Source organism: Cervus canadensis, chromosome 11, assembly GCF_019320065.1.
Source record: "Cervus canadensis isolate Bull #8, Minnesota chromosome 11, ASM1932006v1, whole genome shotgun sequence".
Classification (NCBI taxonomy): domain Eukaryota; kingdom Metazoa; phylum Chordata; class Mammalia; order Artiodactyla; family Cervidae; genus Cervus; species Cervus canadensis.
Window position 1 is genome coordinate 75750250 of NC_057396.1, and position 24850 is coordinate 75775099.

General features: G+C 41.6%; 1 protein-coding gene across 1 annotated transcript; it reads right to left on the bottom strand.

The window, feature by feature from the left end:
• Window positions 1–250: 250 nt before the first annotated feature.
• Window positions 251–22974, bottom strand: LOC122449379 (olfactory receptor 10Q1-like). Its single transcript, XM_043480888.1, has 2 exons — window positions 22658–22974; window positions 251–881 (listed from the first exon to the last, which is right to left on the bottom strand). The coding sequence occupies exons 1-2, from the start codon at window positions 22972–22974 to the stop codon at window positions 251–253; spliced, it is 948 nt and encodes a 315-aa protein (XP_043336823.1).
• Window positions 22975–24850: the final 1876 nt, after the last annotated feature.

Below are 24850 nucleotides of genomic sequence, written 5' to 3' on the forward strand. Positions count from 1 at the left end.
CAAACCCCCCCACTGCCACTTCTGCGAGCCAGGAGCAAGCACTCAGCACTGCAAGCAAGAGCCCCAGGTCCCAGCATGCCTCATTATCAGGGGGAAGAGTGAGTCTTTCGTCTTGGACTCTGCTATTAGGAGTACAGGTTGTGCACCTGGGGCAAATAGGGCAAAAAAGTCAAACCAATGGCACAGGGTGGGAAAGCATAAAGTGCTATCTTTGTCACGATGGTGACACCCACCCCAGCCCCCTAAGCCTTCAAGTGGTGTCTGAGGCTGCTTTACTGATGAAGGCATTCTTCAGAGCGCCTTTGACATCCTTGTTGCGCAGAGTGTAAATCAGGGGGTTGAGCAAGGGGGTGACGAAGGTGTAGATCAGGGCGATTTGGCGGTCCTCATCCTCCGAGGTGCTGGACCGGGGGCGCAGGTAGACCAGGCTGCAGCAGCCGTACTGCAGCAGGACCACGGCCAGGTGGGAGGAGCAGGTGGAGACGGCCCGGCGGCGGCCCGCCGCGGAGCGGATGCGCAGGAGGGCCGAGCCGATGAGCACGTAGGAGGCGGAGATGAGGAGGAAGGGCACGGTCAGCACGAGGCTGCCCACGGCGTAGAGCGCGGCCTGGGGCACGCGGGTGTCCGCGCAGGCCAGCCGCAGGACCGGGGGCACGTCACACAGGAAGTGGTTGATTTCGCGGCGGTGCCCGCAGAAGGGCAGGGTGAAGATGAGGGTGGTAAGCGGCAGGGACAGGAGGAGGGCCAGGCCCGCGGCACAGCCCACCATCCGCACGCAGAGCTTCCGGGTCACGATGAGCGTGTAACGCAGCGGGTGGCGGATGGCCACGTAGCGGTCATAGGCCATGACCGCCAAGAGGAAGCAGTCAGTGCTGCCCAGGGTGACGAAGAAGAACATTTGGGCCCCACAACCAGCCAGTGGGATGGGCTTCTGGGCCCCCAAAATGTTGGAAAGCAGCAAGGGTACCACCACGGTGGTGTAGCAGATTTCCAAGAAAGACAGGTTGCACAGGAAGAAGTACATGGGCGTGTGGAGGGGGCTGTGTGTGCACACCACCCAGATGATGGCCGCGTTGCCGCAGAGGATCATCAAGTAGAGGACGAGGAAGAGGGCGAAGAGGAGGGCCTGGAGTTCTGGGGCGCTGGTGAAGACCCGGAACACAAACTCCGTGGGGCCGGACTGGTTGAGGACAGGGCTCCTAGCAAACATGTCTCCTGCGGAAGAAGACCAGAAGGCGCTCAGACTTCCTTTCCTGAATTACTTAATTGTGTGAGTAGAATCACGGACTTAAAACGTTGCTTTTGATTTGGAATTGCCTATTTAGTATCCAGTTTCCAATCTCAATGTTTGGAAATGAATTCACAATAGAGGGCATGGTACATTCTCCCTTGGAAATCTTCATGAATGGGCTAGATTCTAATCTGCAGAAGTTTCTGATGAGAGATGTCTTTTTTTTTTTTTCTTTTAAACTCTGGTATTTAAAATCCAATTGACAAGGGCTAATTCTTTGCTTGTATTTAGCTAAAGAGTTATATACAGTTGTACTTTGTTATCTGTGGGAGATTGATACCAAAGTCCATGAAGGCTTAAGTTCCTTTCATAAAATAGGATAGTGTTTGCCTATAACCTACACACATCCTCCCATATACTTTATATCTTCTCTGCTACTGCTACTGCTAAGTTACTTCAGTCATGTCCCACTCTGTGCGACCCCATCCCTGGGATTCTCCAGGCAAGAACACTGGAGTGGGTTGCCATTTCCTTCTCCAATGCATAAAAGTGAAAAGTGAAAGTAAAGTCGCTCAGTCATGTCCGACTCTTCACCACCCCATGGACTGCAGCCTACCAGGCTCCTCCGTCCATGGGATTTTCCAGGGAAGGATACTGGAGTGGGGTACTATTGCCTTCTCCGTTATATCCTCTCTAGATTACTTATAATACCTAATATAATGCAAATGCTTTGTAAATAGTTGCTGGTGCCCTGAAAATTCAAGTTTTGCTTTGGGGAATTTTCTGGAAATTAAAAAAAAAAATTCTCTATTGCTGATTGGTCAAACCCATGGGTGCAGATCCAACATTCATTGGATCATTGTAAAAGCAAGAGAGTTCCACAAAAACATCGACTTCTGCTTCATTGAGTACGCCAAAGCCATCAACTGCGTGGATCGCAACAAACTGTGGAAAATTCTTAAAGAGATGGGACTACCAGACCACCTGACCTGCCTCCTGAGAAACCTGTTTGCAGGTCAAGAAACAACAGTTAGAACTGAACATGAGACAACAAACTGATTACAAGTCAGGAAAGGAGTATGGTGGAGGCTGTATACTGTCACCCTGCTTATTTAACTTATATGCAGAGTACATCATGAGAAATGCTGGGCGGGATGAAGCACAAGCTGGAATCAAGATTGCGGGGAGAAATATCAGTAACCTCAGATATACAGATGACACCATCCTTATGGCAGAAAGTGAAGAAGAACTAAAGAGCCTCTTGATGAAAGTATAAAAGGACAGTGAAAAAGTTGGCTTAAAGCTCAACATTCAGAAAACTAAGATCATGGCATCTGATCCCATCACTTCATGGCAAATAGATGGGGAAATAGTACAAACAGTGACAGACTTTATTTTGGGGGGCTCCAAAATCACTGCAGATGGTGACTGCAGCCATGAAATTAAAAAAAACGCTTACTCTCTGGAAGAAAAGTTATGACCAACCTAGACAGCATATAAAAAAGACATTACTTTGCCAATAAAGGTCCGTCTAGTCAAAGCTATGGTTTTTCCAGTAGTCATGTATGGATGTGAGAGTTGGACTATAAAGAAAGCTGAGTGCCAAAGAATTGATGCTTTTGAACTGTGGTGTTGGAGAAGACTTGAGAGTCCCTTGGACTGCAAGGAGATCCAACCAGTCCATCCTAAAGGAAATCAGTCCTGAATATTCATTGGAAGGACTGATGCTGAAGCTGAAACTCCAACTTTGGCCACCTGATGCGAAGAACTGATTCATTTGAAAAGTCCCTGATGCTGGGAAAGATTGAAAGCAGGAGGAGAAGGGGATGACAGAGGATCAGATGTTTGGATGGCATCACCGACTCAATGGACATGAGTTTGAGTAGGCTCTGGGAGTGAGTTGGTGATGAACAGGGAAGCCTGGCTTGCTGCAGTCCATGGGGTCGCAAAGAGTCAGACACGACTGAGCGACTGAACTGAACTGAACTGATGGGTGCAGAACATGTGGTTAGGGAGGACTGACTCTATTAATAAATTGTAGATATTTTCAAAGTTAGGTAAATGGATGTATTGTTTACATTTTTGGTAAACATTCTTTTTGAAATATAGCATACACAGAAAGAACTTCACAAATTCTAAATGTACAGTTTGATCTGTTTTTTACACAGTAAATGTGCCAGCATAAACTCTATCAAAATTAAGAAATGGAAAAATTCTAGTAACCTACAAACATTCTTTATGTCTTCTCTCAGTCTTTATGCTTCACAAAGATAACTATTCTTTTGGCCTTATCACTGAAGATTAGTTAAACTGTGCTTCAATTTATATATGTAATAATAAAGTGTGTGCTTTATTGTACCTGGCTTCAACATTATGTCTGCAGAGTTAGTCTTGCTGTTTTGTATAGCAAGACTTTGTCCTTTCCACTGTGCTGTAGTATCCCATTTTTTTTTTATGGCTATACTATAATTTATTCATGAGTTTTTCACTTTTTATCCAATTTTGACTCCATATGAAACTAGGCAAACGTCTTTTATTACAACCCTTTCTGATATATACTCTTTGTGTATTTCCTCTCATTTGAATATTAAAAAAATTTTTTTCAACCATGAACCTAAACTTTTAAGACTTGGACAAATTCAGATGAAAGGAACATGTAAGGAAATCAGGTAATAATGAAGTGGAGTTGCCTGAGGTAAGAAAAGAAAATAAGAAAACTAAAGATGCAATAGCAGAATTCAAATAGGCATTAAAACCATCAGGTGAATCAGTTTTATGAGGGAAGGGGAAAATACCTGTCAACTAAGCACTTTTATATTAGAGTGGGCTACACTTTTATTTTTGATGCAAAACCCCAAGAGACAATAGAGCAATGTCTACAGAGTTTAAAGAAAAACAAATTTTTGTGAAAGAATGCTATACCCAGGCTTTAAAGCTTTATGTTCAAAAGCAACAGAAAGACTTTCTCAAATTTACCTGGGCTTAGGAAACATGGGCATACCTTGGAGATACTGTGAGTTCAATTCCAGACCATAGAAATAAAGCAATTATCATGATAAACCAAGTCACAATTTTTTTTGGTTTCCCAGTGCATTTAAAAGTTATGTTTACACCATACTATAGTCTATTAAATGTGCAATAATAGCATTATGTCTAAAAATGTGAAAGTCTTGGTCACTCTGTCGTGTCCAACTCTTAGGGGCCCCATTGACTATAAAAATATAAACACCTTAATTAAAAAGTGGTTTATTGCTTAAAAGTGTTAACCATCATTTGAGCTTCTGCCACTCATAATTTTTTTGCAAGAGTAATACAAAGATCACAGAAAACAGATCACCATAAAAAATAGAGCAATAATGAAAATGTTTGAAATATTGCAAGAAATTACCAAAATGTGACACAGAAACAACAAGTGAGCAAATCCATTGGAAAATGACATCAGTAGACTGGCTCGATGCAGGGCAAGCCTACAACTCATCAAACAATGAAATATCTGTGAAGCAAGCCAGAAAGATAAAGAACATTACAGCATACTAACACATATATATGGAATTTAGAAAGATGGTAATGATAACCCTATATGCAAAACAGAAAAAGAGACACAGATGTACAGAACAGACTTTTGGACTCTGTGGGAGAAGGCGAGGGTGGGATGTCTCGAGAGAACAGCATCAAAACATGTATATTATCTATAGTGAAACAGATCACCAGCCCAGGTTGGATGCATGAGACAAGTGCTCAGGCCTGGTGCACTGGGAAGACCCAGAGGGATCAGGTAGAGAGGGAGGTGGGAGGGGGGATCAGGATGGGGAATACATGTAAATCCATGGCTGATTCATGTCAATGTATGACAAGACCCACTGTGGTATTGTAAAGTGATTAGCCTCCAACTAATACAAATAAATGAAAAAAAAAAAAGAAATATCTGTGAAGCACAATAAAGTGAAGGGCAATAAAATGAGGTATGCTTGTGAGAAATGGAATATTTCCTGTCTTATCAGTAAATAAGGATGTCACAGTCATCAGCGTTTCCAGTGTGAGCTGGTGAGCCCTGAGGGACACAGAAAGGAGAATACCTGCCTTCTAGCTGCCAGCAGACCTACAGTCACTCCCTAAGGTGAGCCCCAAGGAAAGGAAGCTCAGGATGTGAAAACACAGGAAACTGGCCCCAGATAGCTGAGGTGCATGTTAAAGGGATGATTTCAGTGAACCCAGACTCTTGCGTTTTCCCATACATAGACAGGAGCTAAATTCCTTAGCATGAGTTACCTGGTTTTCTTTAATTAATAATAAACTTTAACTTTGACGTTCAGACTACCTGCCCTTTGTTGTAAAACTTCTGTATAGCCTGGCTTGTCCCCTCACCTCCTTGGAGCAGTTTTCAGGGTTACTTGAGATACTGTCTTGAAGTCCTAAAAATTCCCACCAAATAAAACATAACTCTCAACTTTGTTGTGAATATTTTTTAAGTTGACACTTGCATGCCATTCAATTTAAATACAATTAAAATGTAATATTACTCCAAGATGGTGGAGTAGAAGGGCGTGCGCTCATCTTCTCCTGCCAGAACTCCAAAATTACAGCTCCCTGCTGAACAATCATTGACAGGAGACTGTTGGATCCCGCCAAAAAAAGATACCCCACATCCAAGGGCAAAGGAGAAGCTCCAGCAGGATGGTAGGAGGGGTGACATCACATTTAGAACCAAACCCCATACCGGCCAGAGACACTCAGAGAGTTCAAACAAATCTTCTGTGCACCAGGACCCAGAGACCCCACAGAGATTGAGCCAGAACTGTGTTTGAGTGTCTCCTGCAGAGGTCCGGGTCAGCAGTGGCCTGCCGCGGGGCAGGGGCTCTGGGTGCAGCAGACCTGGGTGTGCCATGAGCCCTCGTGGAGGAGGTCACCATTAACCCCACCACAGAGCTGCCAGAACTTACAGACTGCCAGAAATGGACTCTTGGAGGGCACAAACAAAACCTCGTGCACCAGGACCCAGGAGAAAGGAGCCGTGACCCCACAAGAGACTGACCCAGACTTGCCCGGGAGTGTCCAGGAGTATCTGGCAGAGGCGTGGGTCGGCGGTGGCCTGCTCCAGGGTTGGGGGCCCTGAGTGTAGCAGTGTATGCATGGGACCTTTTTTTTTTTTAATTTTTTAATTTTTTTATTAGTTGGAGGCTAATTACTTCACAATGCATGGGACCTTTTGAAGGAGGTCAGCATTATCTTCATTACCTCCACAGTAGTTTGGCCTCAGGTCAAATAACAGGGAGGTAACACAGCCCTGCCCATCAACAGAAAATTGGATTAAAGATTTATTGAGCATGGCCCGTCCCATCAGAGCAAGACCCAGTTTGCCCCAGTCAGTCAGGCAGACTGACTGACTGCCCGGTCAGTCTCTCCTATCAGGAAGCTCCCATCAGCCTCTTATTCTTCTCCATCAGAGGGCAGACAGAATGGAAACCACAATCACAGAAAACTAACCAAACTGATCACACAGACCACAGCCTTGTCTAACTCAGTGAAACTATAAGCCATGCCCTGTGGGGCCACCCAAGACAGATGGGTCATGGTGGAGAGGTCTGACAAAATGTGGTCCACTGGAGAAGGGAATGGCAAACCGTTTCAGTATTCTTGCCTTGAGAACCCCATGAACTGTGTGAAAAGGCAAAAAGATAGGACACTGAAAGATAAACTCCCCAGGTTGGTAGGTGTCCAATATGCTCCTGGAGATCAGTGGAGAAATACATCCAGAAAGAATGAAAGGATGGAGCCAAAGCAAAAACAACACCCAGTTGTGGATGTGAGTGGTGATGGAAGTAAAATTTGATGCTATAAAGAGCGATATTGCATAGGACCCTGGAATGTTAGGTCCATGAATCAAGGCAAATTGGAAGTGGTCAAGGTAGAGGAACCAGAGATCAAATTGCCAACATCCATTGAATCATTGAAAAAATGAGAGAGTTCCAGAAAAACATCTATTTCTGCTTTATTGACTATGCCAAAGCCTTTCACTGTGTGGATTACAATAAACTGTGGAAAATTCTGAAAGAGATGGGAATACCAGACCACCTGATCTACTTCCTGAGAAACCTGTATGCAGGACAGGAAACAACAGTTAGAACTGGACATGGAACAACAGACTGGTTCTAAACTGGGAAAGGAGTACGTCAAGGCTGTATATTGTCACCCTGCTTATTTAACTTATATGCAGAGTACATCGTGAGAAATGCTGGGCTGGAAGAAGCACAAGCTGGAATCAAGATTGCCAGGAGAAATATCAATAACCTCAGATATGCAAATGACACCATCCTTATGGCAGAAAGTGAAGAACTAAAGAGCCTCTTGATGAAAGTGAAAGAAGAGAGTGAAAAAGTTGGCCTAAAGCTCAACATTCAGAAAACTAAGATCATGGCATCTGGTTCCATCACTTCATGACAAAATAGGTGGGGAAACACTGGAAACAGTGACAGACTTTATTTTCTTGGGCTCCAAAACCACTGCAGATGGTGATTGCAGCCATGAAATTAAAAGACGCTTGCTCTCTGGAAGGAAAGTTATGACCAACCTAGATAGCATATCAAAAAGTAGAGACATTACTTTGTCAACAAAGGTCTGTCTAGTCAAGGCTATGGTTTTTCCAGTAGTCATGTATGGATGTGAGAGTTGGACTATAAAGAAAGCTGAGTGCTGAAGAATTGATGCTTTTGAACTGTGGTGTTGGAGAAGACTCTTGAGAGTCCCTTGGACTGCAAGGAGATCCAACCAGTCCATCCTAAAGGAGATCAGTCCTGGGTGTTCATTGGAAGGACTGATGTTGAAGCTGAAACTCCAATACTTTGGCCACCTAATGCGAAGAGCTGACTCATTGGAAAAGACCCTGATGCTGGGAGGGATTGGGGGCAGGAGGAGAAGGGGACGACAGAGGATGAGAGGGTTGGATGGCATCACCGACTCAATGGACATGAGTTTGAGTGAGCTCCGGGAGTTGGTGATGGACAGGGAGGCCTGGTGTGCTGTAGTTGATGGGGTTGCAAAGAGTCGGACAGGACTGAGCAACTGAACTGAACTGAAACAGGAGATGGCAAGAGTGAATGTCGATATTTTAGGAATCAGTGAAATAAAAGAACTGGAATGGGCGAATTTAGCTCAGATGACCATTATATCTACTACTGTGGACAAGAATCCCTTAAAAGAAATGAAGTAACCATCATGGTCAGCAAAAGAATCCAAAATGCAGTACTTGGATGCAATCTCAAAAATGACAGAATGATCTCTGTTTGTTTCCAAGGCAAACCATTCAGTATCATGGTAATCCAAGTCTATGCCCTGACCAGTAATGCTGAAGAAGCTGAAGTTGAATGGTTCTAAGAAGACCTACAAGACCTTCTATAACTAACACCCCCAAAAGTTATCCTTTTCATTATAGGGGACTGGAATGCAAAAGTAGGAAGTCAAGAGATCCCTGGAGTAACAGGCAGATTTGGCATTGGAGTACAAAACGAAGCAGGTCAAAGGCTAACAGAGTTTTGCCAAGAGAAAGCACTGGTCATCGCAAACAGCCTCTTCCAACAACACAAAAGAAGACGCTACACATGGACATCACCAGATGGTCAACACTGAAATCAGATTGATTATATTCTTTGCAGCCATAGATGGAGAAGCTCTATACAGTCAGCAAAAACAAGACAGGAAGCTGATTGGCTGAGATCATGAACTCCTTGTTGCCAAATTCAGAGTTAAATTGAAGAAAGTAGTCCATTCAAGTCCATGGGGTTACAAAGAGTGGGACATGACTGAATGACTGAACTGACTGAACTGGGTTATTAACCAAATTCAAGATTGAGAAAGTTGCAATGTAAAAACCTGACTTGAAAAATGAAAGAATAAGATATGTATTTAACACTAACTGATTAATGCAAATACTGTTAAAAGCAAAAAAATCTAATTATTGAAAGAATTCATAATATAAAATGTAAAAAGTTAGAATAGCTCTGCATATTTAAAACCACAAAGTGCACAGTTGGGAAATTGGTAATGAAGGATGGGAGAAATGTAAGTATACTACTTTTTTTAGTATACTAAAATTAGTAAGTATACTAATTTTTTCAATCAATGGAAGCTAGAATTCAAGAGCTATTTCATGTAGATATGACTAATCAGAGGAATACCTACTCAAACATAAATTTCTGAATAATAATCATCAGTAGAATAAACACACAGCATATCCACTCCAAACAATCTGCTTTTAAAAAGTAAATATGCATATTAAAAAAGTAAATATAGTGCAGAGAGCCAAAGGAAACAAAGGAAAATGTGAGCAAGCATATAACATAAAAATAGCTTAATGTAAGCTGAGAAAAGTATTTTGCTTCTGGAAATAAGTTTAAGAGAGGTTTATGTTCTATTAAAGAGTATCTCACACTTAAATGAGAAAAAAATCCAACTAAGTTCACATACAGTGACTTAAAAGGCTAGCATCACATTTAGCTAGCATTGTGTTTTAGGATGTAGCCTGTGAAAGAAGGCAGAAAAAGGATGCAGAATATTTGATTGTTAATTTAAGATGCAGCAGAACAAATTGAAACACTGAGATGTATCATTATTATTCAAATAAATATAAAATTAAATAAAATTGGATACTATTTTCTGCTTAGAAACTGATTGTTTTGGAAAAATAATAATATCTAGTGTTGTGAAAGTTGCAAAGAGGGATATATTCCCAAATATTGCTGAAAGTGAAAGTCCCTCAGTTATGTCCGACTCTTTGCGACCCCATGGACTATTACAGTCCATGGAATTCTCAAGGCCAGAATACTGGAGTGGGTAGCCTTTCCCTTCTCCAGGGGATCTTCCTGACCCAGGGATAGAACCTGGGTCTCCTGCACTGCAGGCAGATTCTTTACCAACTGAGCTATTTGGGAAGCTCTCGCTACTGGAGGTATAACAGTGCTATAAAGATGTGTGGAGTGCAGTCTGGTAATATGTCATAAAAGACTTGAAGAAATGCATTCACTTTGATTCAGCAATAATGTATTAAGGATTTATTCTTATCAGTTAACCATGTATATGTGCACAAAATTGTTGATAGGAATATTCATTACAGTTTCTGATATAACAGTGAAAATTGTACCAACCTAAATATCATTAATGAGAAAATGCTTAAATTTATTGGGGTCTATCCATGCGATGGAAAAATGCAATCATTTGAAAATGATGTTGCAGAAAAATGCTTTATGAGATCAGGAAGCCCATGAAAAAACAGATCATAAAAAAGTGTTAAATCATGATTCCATTTAAGAGATAATGATTTCTATTCATAAAAAGAGAATATATCTTAAAATACTAACAATGACTATTACTAGGTTGGTGGGATTTTAGTTTATGGCTTATGCTTTTCTATATTTACACATTTGACAATAAGTGTACCCAATTTTGCAATCATTTAATAAATTTAAAAAATTTCCTTTATCTTTTGGTATTTTAACATAATGTTGAGAAGGAAGAATGGTAGAGTGTTGATCGCATGAATTTTTGTAGTCAGATCTGAGTATAGGGACTTCTCTTGTGGTCCAGTAGCTAAGACTCCAACCTTCCAATGCAAGGGGCTCAAGTTCAGTCCCTGGTCAGGGAAATAGATCCCACATGCTGCAACTAAGACTGCAGTCAAATAAATAAATATTTAAACAATTAGATCTGGGTGTTAAAACTGCCCTGATTTACTAATTTAATTTTTACATTAATTACATTACTTGATGAGCCTTGATTCTCCAATGTGTGATTGGACATGTGAATATGGAGCAATATGGGCAATTTATGAAGACTGAATATTTCAAATATACAGTGTGCCTGGGACATAATAAATGAACATAACTGATGTCCTTCCTCTTTTCTCATGGTGGGAGTTTCCCTTGGCTAATTACTCTTCAGCTCTTATCTTTTCCAGAGTGGACAGTGAGGCTCCTCTAGAGCTATGTTCTCCCAGGTCTTGAGTTGCTCTACTCAGCATTGAAAATAAAAAGAAGAGTAAAATAGAAAAGGAATAAGAATAAAATGGAAGAGAGATTTCAGTAAAATAATGTGATTACATAGCACCAAAACCAAATAAGATAGATCCTAACTCAGGGAAACATTTAAAAACGAATCTATCTTATTAAGACGTGAGTGTGTGTGTGTGTCCAGTCGCTCAGTCATTTCAACTCTTTGCGACCCCGTGGACTGTAGCCAACAGGCTCCTCTGTCCAGGTTGCCATTTCCTTCTCCAGGGGATCTTCCCAACCCAGGGATCAAACCCAGGTCTCTGTGCCGCCTGCCTTGGCAGGTGGATTTTTTACCACTAGCGCCACCTGAAAGTGAATGTCACTCAGTTGTGTCTGATTCTTGTGACCCTGTGGACTCTACAGTCCATGGGATTCTCCAGGCCAGAATACTGGAGTGGGGAGCCTTTCCCTTCTCCAGGGGATCTTCCCAACCCAGGGGACTGAACCCAGGTCTCCCACATTGCAGGCGGATTCTTTACCAGCTGAAGCACCAGGGAAGTCCCTATTAAGACATGAAAATCAAATAAGCAGCTTTTAACTTGGATGGGAACCATCAAGATTTGGTGCAAAACATACTTAATGTATGGATAAAGCAAGACATATAGTGTTGGAGCTTGATGTCTGCTAGGACAAGTTATGTCAGGGCAATTTCAAGGAAAAAACTACCACATACATTCAAAGTGGGTCTATAAAATATAAAAAATAAAACATGTCAAACTTTGTGCTTATGAATTAAGCATTTTCCCTTTCAACGGCCACTTTCAAAGGTTTTGCACTTACTCTAATGGTGTGCCTTCCAAACCATTTTTAGAGTGCCGCTGGGGGTTATTTTAAGAGAATACACATTTTCTCTAATCTCATCGGTTGTGACATATGTTCACACTTGGAGGATACATTTGCTTATTTTCTTAATAGCAAGCACTTGAGGTACAGTGAAATAAAATAGAGTAATAAGCTAGGTGACCCCATTTTGCACTAATAGAGTTTGAGCAAAACAGGAGTTGGTGAAGCTGATATTGCTCTATAGTAGAAACATACATTTTTCTTCAATTACTTAAGAAATAAAAGAATAAATATTATCATTGCTAATAAGTGTACCATTTGACATGTGTGGCACAATCTTTGTGAACATTTGCCTCATGTTTTCAACTATGAGTAATGGATTTTGTCATTCAAATTCATCTCTTTTGGCCACTGACCATAAAGTAATCTCTCCCTTGACACAAATGAAAAATCTGAACATGTCAACATTTTTATCTGGCTAATGCATGAGAGCCGGTGCTAATGACAAAGAACCTGCTTGCCAGTGCAGGAGATGTAAGAGACATGGGTTCATCCCTGGGGTCAGAAAGATCCCCCGGAGGAGGACACTGCCATCCACTCCAGTATTCTTGCCTGGAGAATCCCACGGACAGAGGAGCCAAGCAGATTAGAGTCCAAAGCATCACAAAGGGTTGGACGACTGAAGTGATTTAGCATGCGTGCACACAATGTATCAAAGGTTGATTGTATCTTAAAAAGTTCTTCATAGACATTATCTCTGTGCCAGCTCTTTATTTTTTCAAGTCCAAAAGAGTACTGTGCAAATATCAACACATTTCTCTGTTCTAAGTCTTTATCATTCTATCGTATTTTGAGGTATTCAAAACCTCATCTCTTGATTACACAACAGTTCATGCAAATCCATAAGGCTGCATTTATTATTGTCTTCTACTACTCTTTCAAAACCTGTTCTCAGAGTATCTCCCAGACCTATTGTCATTGCTACTCACAGAATTCACTTTTTCTGGGTGCCCACATTCCTTCCTTGGGGAACACTCCAGTCCTGGCAATGCCATTTTGGTAAACATTTCAATCAGGGATATATTTAAGCTCCACAAAGACAAGAATGTCTGTCTTTTTCATCAGAGTATCTCATCACAACAAATTTGATTTGAACTAGATTGAATTATTTTGTATTGTTAAATAGCTTATAGTTAAATTATAGTTAATTCTCATGTCCTTTAAACTTCCTTTCAAAGCCAATATCCAATGGCACCCCTATAGCCTGCTTACGCCGCAATTACTTTAGCCCCACATAGGCTTGGGGCTTTCCTAGTCCAAAGGTCATTTTGTTTATACTTGTCTGCTTCATGCAAAAAGGAAGATTTGGATGGGATGGATTCAACTGATTAATGGATTCACTTGATTAATGGCTAGTGGGAAGCACAGCAATTAAGCTATTGATATGCTTATTGAACCAATGAGTTTGATAATGTTGTGAAGCTCATCTAGTTAGCAGTTATTCCTTAATGACTGATGAAGCAGTATTTCAAGGTGTAATATGCGCTTCCTGCTAATCCGTAAATACTGTGCATATAAAACCTAAACACTTGTGGAAATATCAGTGAGCCAGGAAACCACATCAAAGCCCAGTCATAGGCCAAATGTGTGCTTATTTATAAAGTGTATGTAAAGTTGAATCTCTGTGTCTGGTAACTATAAGGGAACTTAAGAGGCACCAGATCCCACATATATCCTATGTGCAAAACCCAGGGTCTGCTGAGATTAAGCCTTGTTCAGAGGCATACCGCTAGCGATAAGCAGATATGGTGCCTGAATCTATTTTCTGTGTGATTCATTACCAGAGGGTAAAGTGTACATACAGGCCTTGAGTATATTTCACATTTTATGTGCAACAAAGGCAGTATAAAAGCTGAGAGTGCAAATACCCATGCAGACTGGACACAGGATGGGTCTGGCAGAGCTTCTGGGAAACATGCCCAAACTAGGTCTGCTACTGTGCACACAGCTAAGCGGAGCAACGTCTTTCATAGAGCAATCTGAAAACTCTTTAAAACTTTTCCTGTTCCAAACAATTTCCCCTAATGTTGACCACTGTGCCATTCTCAAGTTAGTTATACCTTTTTTCAGTCTCTCCCACCACCAGTTTTATTGAGGAAAAACTGACAAATGTAATTGTATATATGATGATTTGATATCTATAGTAAATATATATATATATTTAGACATTATATTTAGACCATATATATATATATATATATATAAATTATTACCAAGACCAAGATAGTTAAGAGACATTTGATTTCTCAACAAGAGTGTGGGTTCTGGATCTGCCGTTTCATAGTTTTAGAATCTGGGACAAAGTTCCCGAATTCCCACGAATCTCAGATTTTCAGCTACAGAGGGTGTGTGTAGTTACCCCACAGAGTGGCTGTGAGCATTAGCTCTCACGTTAAGGTAACAGAATCAGCAGTGAGGTGAATTAACAGGAAGGTGGACCAAGTGCTCTGCCTAACTTTGTTGTTGTTTAGCCGCTCAGTCGTGTCTGACTCTTCGTGACCCCGTGGACTGTGGTCCGCCAGGCTCCTCCGTCCATGGGATTTCCCAGGCAAGGATACTGGAGTGGGTTGCCATTTCCTTCTCCAGGGGAGATTCTGGCCTGGGGGTTGAACCCTGGTCTCCTGCTTGGCAGGTGGATTGTGTCCCACTGTGCCACCTGGAAAGACCCGCCTGACTTCTAGGAGGTGTGGTTTTTCCACCCTCCACGTTGTGCTTTAGGCCCCAGCTCTACTGAACCACCTTCAGCTCCTTCCCACGGCCGCTCTTGCTCTGGGGGTTGGCATTATCTGTTCCCTCCACCTTGGAGACTCCTCTTCGGCTCCCTAGCTGCACCTTCTCCTTCAGAGCCCAGTTCAGGCGCCACCTCTCCTGTAAAGCTTTCCTTCATCCTCTTCCTTCCCCAACTCTATTGATAGGTACTTCTCTGAGCTTCCCCCAAAGCCTTCTCTTCACCTCAACTCCAAGGCCACGGTAACTTCTCAGGATATAAATCAAGCAGACCAACATGTATGGAGTATGTGAAGAGCTCAGGTCCTGGGCTCAGCTCTGTGGGGATGTGTGAGAAAATTATAACACATAATCACTAGCTTCAGCCGTATAACAGAACATGACATGTAGGAAAAGAATTTAAATATCCTCTGAGGAACTAATTACTAAATTGTGTTCCTTAGAATACACTTCTTCTTGACACCTCAGAAATGAAAAAGTTCATGGTCAAATTGGAAAGCATTCACCCTTTTTCTCAAGAGTTACAGTGAATATTAGCACAGTGAAGTTATGGGAGGCCCTGTTGTAAAGCAAACAGTTTCATTTTACCTCAAACATTTTCCAAATCTGTTTTACCACAGAGTACATATATATATTCACATAGCACCAATAAGGATTTGTGATTTCATTCTACTTAAAGAAAAGTGAGGTCCATGCCATACTATTGAAAAAAGTCCTATGGACAGTATATTAGAAGGAGGGACAAAAGACCCAAGTTTTATCCTAGCTTCACACTTTTTACGTGTAGGATGTGAGGTAATTCAACCCTTTTTGTGTCTGTAAAAGTGGATAGTAGTACCTACTCTGGTAACTTATTTGTTTTCCATAATTTTATGTATGTGGATATTCTTCTGCAATGTAAAGCACTATAGATACTTGTGTTTTATGACTATTTTTAGAAATCAAATCAAACTCAAATGAAAGAAATTGTCTCTTGAGATGCTCCCTTACCGCTCTGAAATTTGCTTCAATTCATCAGGTTAACTCTTCTTGCTGAGATGTTAAAAGTTCTTGGCATGGAGGACAGAGGAGCTCTTCCAGGGGAGTCATGGACCCTGTTTTTCCTCTTCTCAAAGCGTAACTCGGAATGAGGATCCATGAACCTCAGGCTGTGCAGCGTCTCTTAGGGAGGCCAGGAGGACGTCGTGTGATACCTCCGTGACGTCTAGGTGAGGATGGAGACGAGCATCCTCTGCATGCTGACATTCATAGGAAGAGACACCTCTGAGAGATCTGTGGCAAGGATGGAGCAGGATAAGAGGAACATCCTTTGGAAGGATGATCCTGTGGAATCATCCCAAGTCCTGAGTGAGAAGACCTACGGCTCCTCCTTAATGATGGAAAACACACTCTGCCACGTCCACGCGGGGTCCAGTCTCGCCTGATTCAGTCAGGTTACTTGGTGTCCTTTATGACACCTCTGTAAAGCTAATGAGTCCCCACAGAGGAGGAATTTCCCCAGTGGCTCCCCTTAAACTGAAGCCAGCCAGAGAAATATTTGAGAAAAACTTCCTGAGTTGATCCACTGAACAAGACTAATGGGCAGCTCTTCTGCATGGTCACCATGGACAATCATTATCTGGGAATTCCAGACAGGCTCATTCCTTTTCTATACCCAGCAGGGAACTTACTCATGTTGTGTTCCAGACAATATCCCAGTGAGCCTTGTGAAGACACACATTCCTTTCAGCTTGAGCTCACGGAACATGTGTAACACACTAATTCAGCACTAGCCTAGGCATCTGGAGACCGGGAACCTAATTATGGATCTGCCATGTAGCTGTTGACCTCAGGCGAACAGTGGCGCTCTTATGTGGGCAGGTTTCCATACCTGTGACATGAGGTGTCGGCTTAAACGGACTCCAAGGAATTGTCCAGCTCTACAATTCTATGAACTGTGTTTTTCTTCTTAATAAGCAGAATTATGAAGCATTTTCCTATAATGATTCCTTTTGATCGTTGGTTTCATTTTTTCTTATCCTATTTATTTCTATTTCTTGGTCAAGCCCTGTGCTGATACCTTTCTGGTTTTTCCAAATATTTATATATCTGTATCTAATTTTTTGGTAATTATAGCTATATTCCCACCTCTTTCTAAATTGGAGTCTAGTTGCTTTGTGATGTTGTCACTTTCTGCTGCATAGCAAAGGGAATCAGCCGCATGTATGTACACATCCCCTCTTCCTTGGATTTCCTCCCCATTTAGCTCACTCCAGAGCATGGAGTCTAGAGTTCCCTGGAGAGTCCCACCTCTTAACCTATTCATTTAAAAATTTGTTTCTCCTTTTCTGCCTCCCTCCAACCTCATGGAATTAAAATCATATACTTTATCCTCACTGTTACCTTTAATTTTTAGTCAAGTTCCACACCCCTGTCTTATGTGAAAAGCAGTTGCTCAGTCGTGTCCGACTCTTTGCTACCCCATGGACGGTAGCCTGCCACGCTCCTCTGTCCATGAAATTCTCCAGGCAAGAATGCTGGAGTGGGTAGCTATTCCCTTCTCCAGAGGATCTTCCTGACTCAGTGATCGAACCTGGGTCTCCTGCATTGCAAGTGGATTCTTTTTTTTTTTTTTTTTTGCAAGTGGATTCTTTACTGTCTGAGCCACGAGGGAACTTGAACCTCCAGGGAAGCCCTCCCTGTCTTATGTCCATTATTAATAATGTAACTTTATTTAATATAAAACAAATATTTATTGAATTCTTACTATGAGCCAGGTTCTATTTCCAACGTTTGGGATATATCAGTGTGCAAAATAAATGATAATTTTGCCCTCATAGAAACTATATTCTTGGAGGGGAGAAGAAAGGCAATGAGCAGAAAGTAAGGATAAGAACATGTGATGGGATCTAATAAGATGGTATTGATGATCCCATATGCAGAACCACGATGGAGACACAAACATAGAGAACAGACTGGTGGACACAGTGGGAGAAGGAGAGGGTGGGACGAATTGAGAAGCAGCCCTGAGACATGCACATTACCGTGTGTAAAGCAGATAGCCAGTGGGAATCTGGTGTACGCTGCAGGGACACACATACATCATACATCATACATCATACACCGGTGCTCTGTGACAGACCAGAGGGGTGAGACGGGGTGGGCGATGGGACAGAGGCTCACGAGGGAAGGGACATATGTATACCTCTGGCTGACTCATGTTGATGTATGGCAGAAGCCAACCCAATATTGTAAAAGAAATTATCCTCCAATTAAAAATAAATAAATTTTAAAAAAACCTGTGATATGTGTCAGAAGGGGAGTACTATAGACAAAAAGCAAACCCAGGCGAGGACGCTGGGGGTTGAGCCTGAGAGTGATGTGACGGGTGACAGGTGCAGAGGCTCCCTGAGTTCTGGTAAGGGCTCTTTTAGGCTCTAGGCAGGTGGTGATCTGAGCAGACAAGCCCGCGCGGAAAAGAGAAGGGAAAGTGTCCTAGGGCAGAAGCCACAGCAGCTGACATGGCCTTTTCCGAAGCCCAGATAAGCACATCAAACTTGTCCATAAAGTCCAAAATATCTACAATCGATGTGAGGAAAGACACCTTGCTTTTATAATCACGGCAATCATGAATTAAATAGCTCTGTGCTGGTTCTTAAAATTGGAGTATAGTTACACGCATACAGAGACTATACTCAGACTTATTTTCCTTTTTTTCTCACCCAGATATATCTATCTGTTCAGATGACCTCATTCCTACAAGCATATTTTACACTCTTGAAATGATAGCATGTAGGATTTCCACCAAACAGTAGGTTGTGTTTTCAAATACAGTGTTCACGGTCATGTTTTTTGTGACAACTTAATGTGAGTAGTATTGATGTCCTACAATTTATTAAATGAATCCCTGATATTGAACAGTTAGGATGTTTTTTATTTTCTTATGACTTTAGATGGACATACAGTAGTATAGATGATTTGATTCAGTTAGTCATCCAACATCATGTTTTTGAAAATGTGCACTTTCTTATTGTTCTTTGTTAATTTACTTGGATATTTATGTATGATTTAGAAGGTCATTATTTTGTATGGTTTACTTAAAATTTGTTAAGAGGATAGATCTTGTGTTAACTGTTCTTACCACAATAAAGATTTAAAAAGTGCAGCAAGAGTATTTTTAAAACATAAAGAAAAATTCTAAAGAAATCAACTTTAAAAAGTTTAGATCATATACTTGCCAACTATAGTATCTAATTAACTCAGGTGTGTATACAATATAAATGATCTTTACAGATTTATTTTTTATGGGGCCTCCTTGATAAGATATCCACTATCCCATGTTTGTTACAAGGTTATTCACAATAGCCTAGATATGGAAATGACCAAAGTGTCCACTGGGGAATGAGTGGATACAAAAAATGTGCTATATACATATAATGGAATATTGATCAAATTTAAAAAAGTGAAATCTTGTTATATGTTGACAACATTGATGAACTTTGAGGATACTATGCTAAGTAAAATAAGCTACAGAAGAATTAATACTGCATGATTTCACTTATCTGAAGTATCTAAAATAGTCAGATTCATAGAAAAAGAGTAGAATCATGGTTTCTGGGGGGCTGGGTACAGGGAGAGACCGCGAGTTGCCATTCAATCGGTATAGATTTCAGTTATGCAGGAAGAGTGACTTCTAAAGAGCTGATTTACATTATGGCTGTAGTTAACAAAACTGTATCATGCACTTAAAATTTTGTTAAAAGAGTATACCTCATGCTGTGGTCTTACCACAATTAAAGAAGAGGAAAATGAGAGGAGCAAAGCAATATGCAAGTCATCAATTTTCCTCGCATGGGTCATAGTTTACGGGCAGGAGTTTATAGCCAGCATCTTTCGGGTTTTGTGGCTTTCTGATTCTGGCAGAAGCAGTGAAATTCTGGGACTGGAAATTGTTCCCAGGAGCTTCACATAACGTACCTTTCTCTCCATACCAGCAATTTTGGAAATCACAGGACACATAATAATAGTTAACACTTCTTGCTTAAACCAAAAAAACTAACCAATCAGTCAAATAGAATCATATTAAATGTAGTTTAAAAGGAAAGAAAAGAAAGAAAAGGAGATTATATTCCCCAAATTCTGCCAGTAGGTGACAGTCTGAGAAAACTGCCTAATTGCAGACATGTGCTGTGTGTGCATGCTCAGTCATGTCTGACTTGTGACCCCATGGACTGCAGCCCTCCAGGCTCCTCTGTCCACGGGATTTTCCAGGCAAGAATCCTGGAGTGGGTTGCCATTTCCTCCTCCAGGGGGTCTTCCCCACCCAGGGATGGAACCCATGTATCCTCCATTTTAAGGCAGATTTTTTTACTGCTGAGCCACCTGGGAAACATGTGCTCCCCTTCATGAGAAAGGAAAGATGACTCTAGGGATGGAGCAGTGAGGCTGGGGAGTGGTGCCTTGGACCGCAGGGAGTGATTCCCGAGCCCAGAGCATGGAGTTATGAGCCACAAAGGATTATTCCTGGGCCTTGAAAACTAATGGACTTTGCCCAGTTTGATTTCAGATTTGGTTGGAACCAGTAAGTCCATTTTTCCCTTCGTTTCTCTCATTTTGAATGGAAATGTCTTTAACCATTTTGTTATGCCTGCCCCACCGTGTATGCTGGGAACAGATACCTTGTTTTCTAGTTCTAGGTCCACAGATGGAGAATTTTATCCTAGCGTGTTTGTACCCTAAGTTTCATCTAGACGTTTATTTAGACAGTTCGGGTGATGATATTTGTGACTTTTGAACTAATGGTACTTAGATGAGATTTTTGGACCTGAGTTAATGCTATCATGAGATGAGGCTTTAGGGGGTTTGGAAGAGGGTGAATTTATTTTGCATTTCAGATGTGTTTTAAATACAATTGTCAAAAGAAAATTTAGAGAACTTTACTTGATATGAATATTTTATCGAGCAAGAAACTCTAAGCAGAAAGGGAGACTTCAAACTGAAAGTGATTTGAAGCTCAGAGAGGCATGTTGTTATTAATACAAGATGGCTTAAACAGTGAGAATGAAGAAGTCGTTTAACTTATACAATGATTGGTTATTACAATGAGAATTTCCAGATGAAAGAGGACTTGGATAAAAGGTGTTGTACCACTTTAGGAAGATGACTTCAATTTTATTTATGATTATCAGAGACACCAGGAAATATCTAAGTAGAGTTTCACTTATATTCACGAAATAAGCTAGATTATGTTTTGCCTACATGGACTAACTGGTTTTGTCTGCTCAGGGGATTTTCAAGTCTAGTCTCCATTTCATCTTATTTTAACACAATGAATTACTTACCTTCCCCTCACCCCCCAGTCCTACCCAAACCTTAGATTCATTGTATTTATGTGGCTGGGAATCAAAGATAAAGAGAAAAAAATGTAGCTTTAGGTGGTAACCCCCACCCCCTCCTCAAAACCACAAATGATTTCTCATCAGAAAAATGGGAACCAAAGGGCAATGGAATGACATCTTTAAAGAGATGCAAGAAAAATGGTCATTTCTACAATTCCATATTCAGTGAAAATATTCTTAAAATTAAGATACAAATGTAGAAGACTACTTTTAGAATACCTTTAAAAATGTTGACTATTTAAAATGAAAATGAAAATGTATGATGGAATTTATAAGTCAGATGTTACAATAAGAGCAGCAATATGGGGGCAGAAAATGGAATTATCCTGTTCAAAGTTTCTTACACATTTACTTCAAAGTATTATAACAATTCTTGGTAGGCCATGATAAGAATGCAACTACAAAGTATGAAACAAAAAATATATTTAAAAAGCCGATAGAAAAAAAATGTGTACAAATTCAAAAAGGGGCTGATGAGGAGAAACTAAGAAACAAGAGAACAGATGAATAAAATACACATGGAAATATGGTACTCTAAATTGTCCAATCAGGATTAAGAAGAAAAAGTATAAGCTATATGCTCTTGATAAGAGTCATACCTTATATACGAGGAAATACAGGTAGAAGGCAAAAGGAAGAACAATATGTACCATGAAAATGTTGATCATAAAAAAGACAATGTGGACAAATTAAGATCAGATGTAGATTTCTGGCCCAGGGATATTACCAGCAATAAAAATGAACATTACTTAATGATAAGATGGTTAATCCTTCCACAAGATATAATAATGCTAAATATATTTACATTGAATAACAGAGCTTCAGAAATAAAAGAACTAGAATAAAACAAAAATTGTCAGAACTAAAGGAGAGATTGACAATCGACAATCATAGTTACAGATTTAACCTACCTCTGATAGGAATGGATAACATAAGTAGACAAAGATACATAATGATAGAGATTAGAACCGTACTGTTAGCTAACTTAATTAAACGGACTGCACTCAGCAGCTGCAGGATACACATTCTTTTCAAAGGTGCTTGAGGCATCATAATAAAACATGTGTCATAAGACAATCAGTGATAAAAATTTTAACCCAGACTCAAAATCCTGAATCTTATAGTTAGCATCCATTCCCAATTTGGACAATAGTAGACACTTTTCATTCAAAAGGCATAGAAGAGGCACAGAGTAGTCACTGTGGTCGATGGAGTCTGACTCTTTGCAGCCCCATGGACTGCCAGGCTCCTCGGTCTATGGACTTTTCCAGGCAAGAATACTGGAGTGGATTGCCATTCCCTACTTCAGGGGATCTTCCCGACTGAGGGATGGAACCTGTTTTTCTTGTCTCCTCCATTGGCAGGCAGATTCTTTCTCGTGCCACCTGGGAGCATTCATAGCCACGGAGGCCAAGAGGAGGCAGTCGGCGCCGCCCAGTCCGATGAAGAAGCCCATCTGAGTGGCGCAGCCCAGCAGGGTGATGGTCTTCTCCGCCCGCAGGGCGTTGGCCGGGAGGTGGGGCACCACCGCAGCCGTGTAGCCGATCTCCACTCCCGAGAGGCTGCCCAGGAAATAGTGCATGGGCGTGTGGAGGCAGGCTTTGGTCTGGATGGCCACCATGATGAGGACGTTCCCGGTGATGACCCATGTATAAACCAGGCTGGCCCCAAGGAAGGCCAAGGCGCGCGGCTCTGGCTTGGAGGGATAGGCCAGGAACACGAATTCCAACCACACTGAGCGGTTTCCCCAGGACATTGAGTTAACAGGTTGTCTCTGTTGAGAAATATTAATCCAAAGAAAGAATCAGACTAACAATACATCAGTTCATACTCTGAGCCATGATGCAATCTAATTAAGACTGGAGTTAGAAACTAGAAGAATTAAGACTTATTCTCTTTTCCCTCCCTTTTAAACAAGTTTCTTCACATAAATAGCCACAACTTCACTTCTAACTTCACTTCTAATGATGTCACTTCCCTGGTGGCTCAGATAGTAAAGCATCTGCCTACAATGCAGGAGACCCGGGCTCAATCCCTGGGTTGGGAAGATTCCCCTGGAGAAGGAAATGGCGACCCACTCCAGTATTCTTGCCTGGAGAATTCCATGGACAGAGGAGCCTGGTGGGCTACAGTCCATAGAGTCTCAGAGAGTCGGACACGACTGAGGGACTTCACTTTCTCACTTCTAACTGCCAAAAGTTGGCTAAATTGTGTAAGAATTTTTTGAGGAAATGTGGCAGAGAATTTTATGGAATTCAAAGCTATGTTCAGCAGATGTGGAATGAAAATTGAATTGTTCTAGTAAATTCACAAGGAAGTGTCAAGAAATTCTTGAGAGCCAGGGCTGTTGAGAACAGGAAGCATTTATTCATTCACAGGTTTACACACAACGCCTCCTGAGGCATTGGCTTGGAGATACACGAACGTAACACTGAAAAACTAGTGACATGATGGAAAATGAAGGAAGAAAACCCAATGCCCAGGGGCAAAGGGCTGACACAGGCCTAAAGTTGACAGTGTCGGGCAGAACCCTCAAAAGCCAAAGCTCTCCCAACTCCCGGTGTTCTATCCATGTCCAATCAGGGAGTTCTATCACAGGGCTCCTCCTGGCTTGGGGTGCCATGGGAAAACATGTGATCATGGGCTGTCAGAGAACTGAGCGCCCTCCCTGTGTGTTTAGGGCTGAATCGGAAAGACCAAGCCTGTTTCCATTTGCTTTTCCTCTCTTCTAAGAAGCTAAAGTAAAACCTAGGAAAAGCCATCTATCTTCCTTGAAAACTTTCTAATGAAGAGTCCTAACTCTCAAAGGGCACCCATTCCATTACTTTTCCAAGACCAACTCATTCAAGAAGGTGGAAAAGGACTTCTTTGGTGGCCCAGTGGTGAAGAGTTCACTTGCCAATGCAGGGCACATGGGCTGATCCTGACTCTGGGAATGTCCCACGTGCTGTGGGCCGGCTAAGTCTGGGCATCACAACTGCTGAACCCACACGCTGCAGCCACGGAAGCCCCTGCGCCCTGGAGTCTGTGCTCCGCAACAAGAGAAGCCATCACAATGGGAAGCCTGCGCCCTGCAACTAGAGGAGCCCTCACTCACCACAACGAGAGAAAAGCCCACACACAGCAACCAAAATAAATAAATAATCTTAAAAAAAGAGGGAAAAGAGGCAACGTTCAACCTTAATTCAAATTTCCCTAGTTTAATGTGTATTACTTACTATGAGCTTTAAAGAAAAACCGTATCCAGAAGCACCACTCTGATAAGTGCTATTCACATAAACCAGCTTAGGGTGATGAGAGATTGTCATAAATAAATGTCGAGAGCCCCTAGGGCATCAGTGACTCTGCTTTTCCAACAGTGAGCAAGCAATGTCCATTTCATTCATTCTCTTTCTCTCTTCTGAACTTCATTAATGCTTTGAATGATTTCTACTGTTACCTAGCATATTCAGCCCACTCCAGTACTCGTGCCTGGGAAATCCCATGGATGGAGGAGCCTGGTAGGCTGCAGTCCATGGGGTTACTAAGAGTCGGACACGACTGAGCAACTTCACTTTCACTTTCCACCTTCATGCACCGGAGAAGGAAATGGAAACCCACTCCAGTATTCTTGCCTGGAGAATCCCAGGGAC

Coding starts and splice junctions, on each gene's coding strand:
- LOC122449379 (XM_043480888.1), bottom strand. CDS start 22,974: ATGTCCTGGGGAAACCGCTCAGTGTGGTTGGAATTCGTGTTCCTGGCC. Junction 882..22,657: donor CAGATGGGCTTCTTCATCGG/ACTGGGCGGCGC, acceptor CTTCTTCGTCAC/CCTGGGCAGCACTGACTGCT.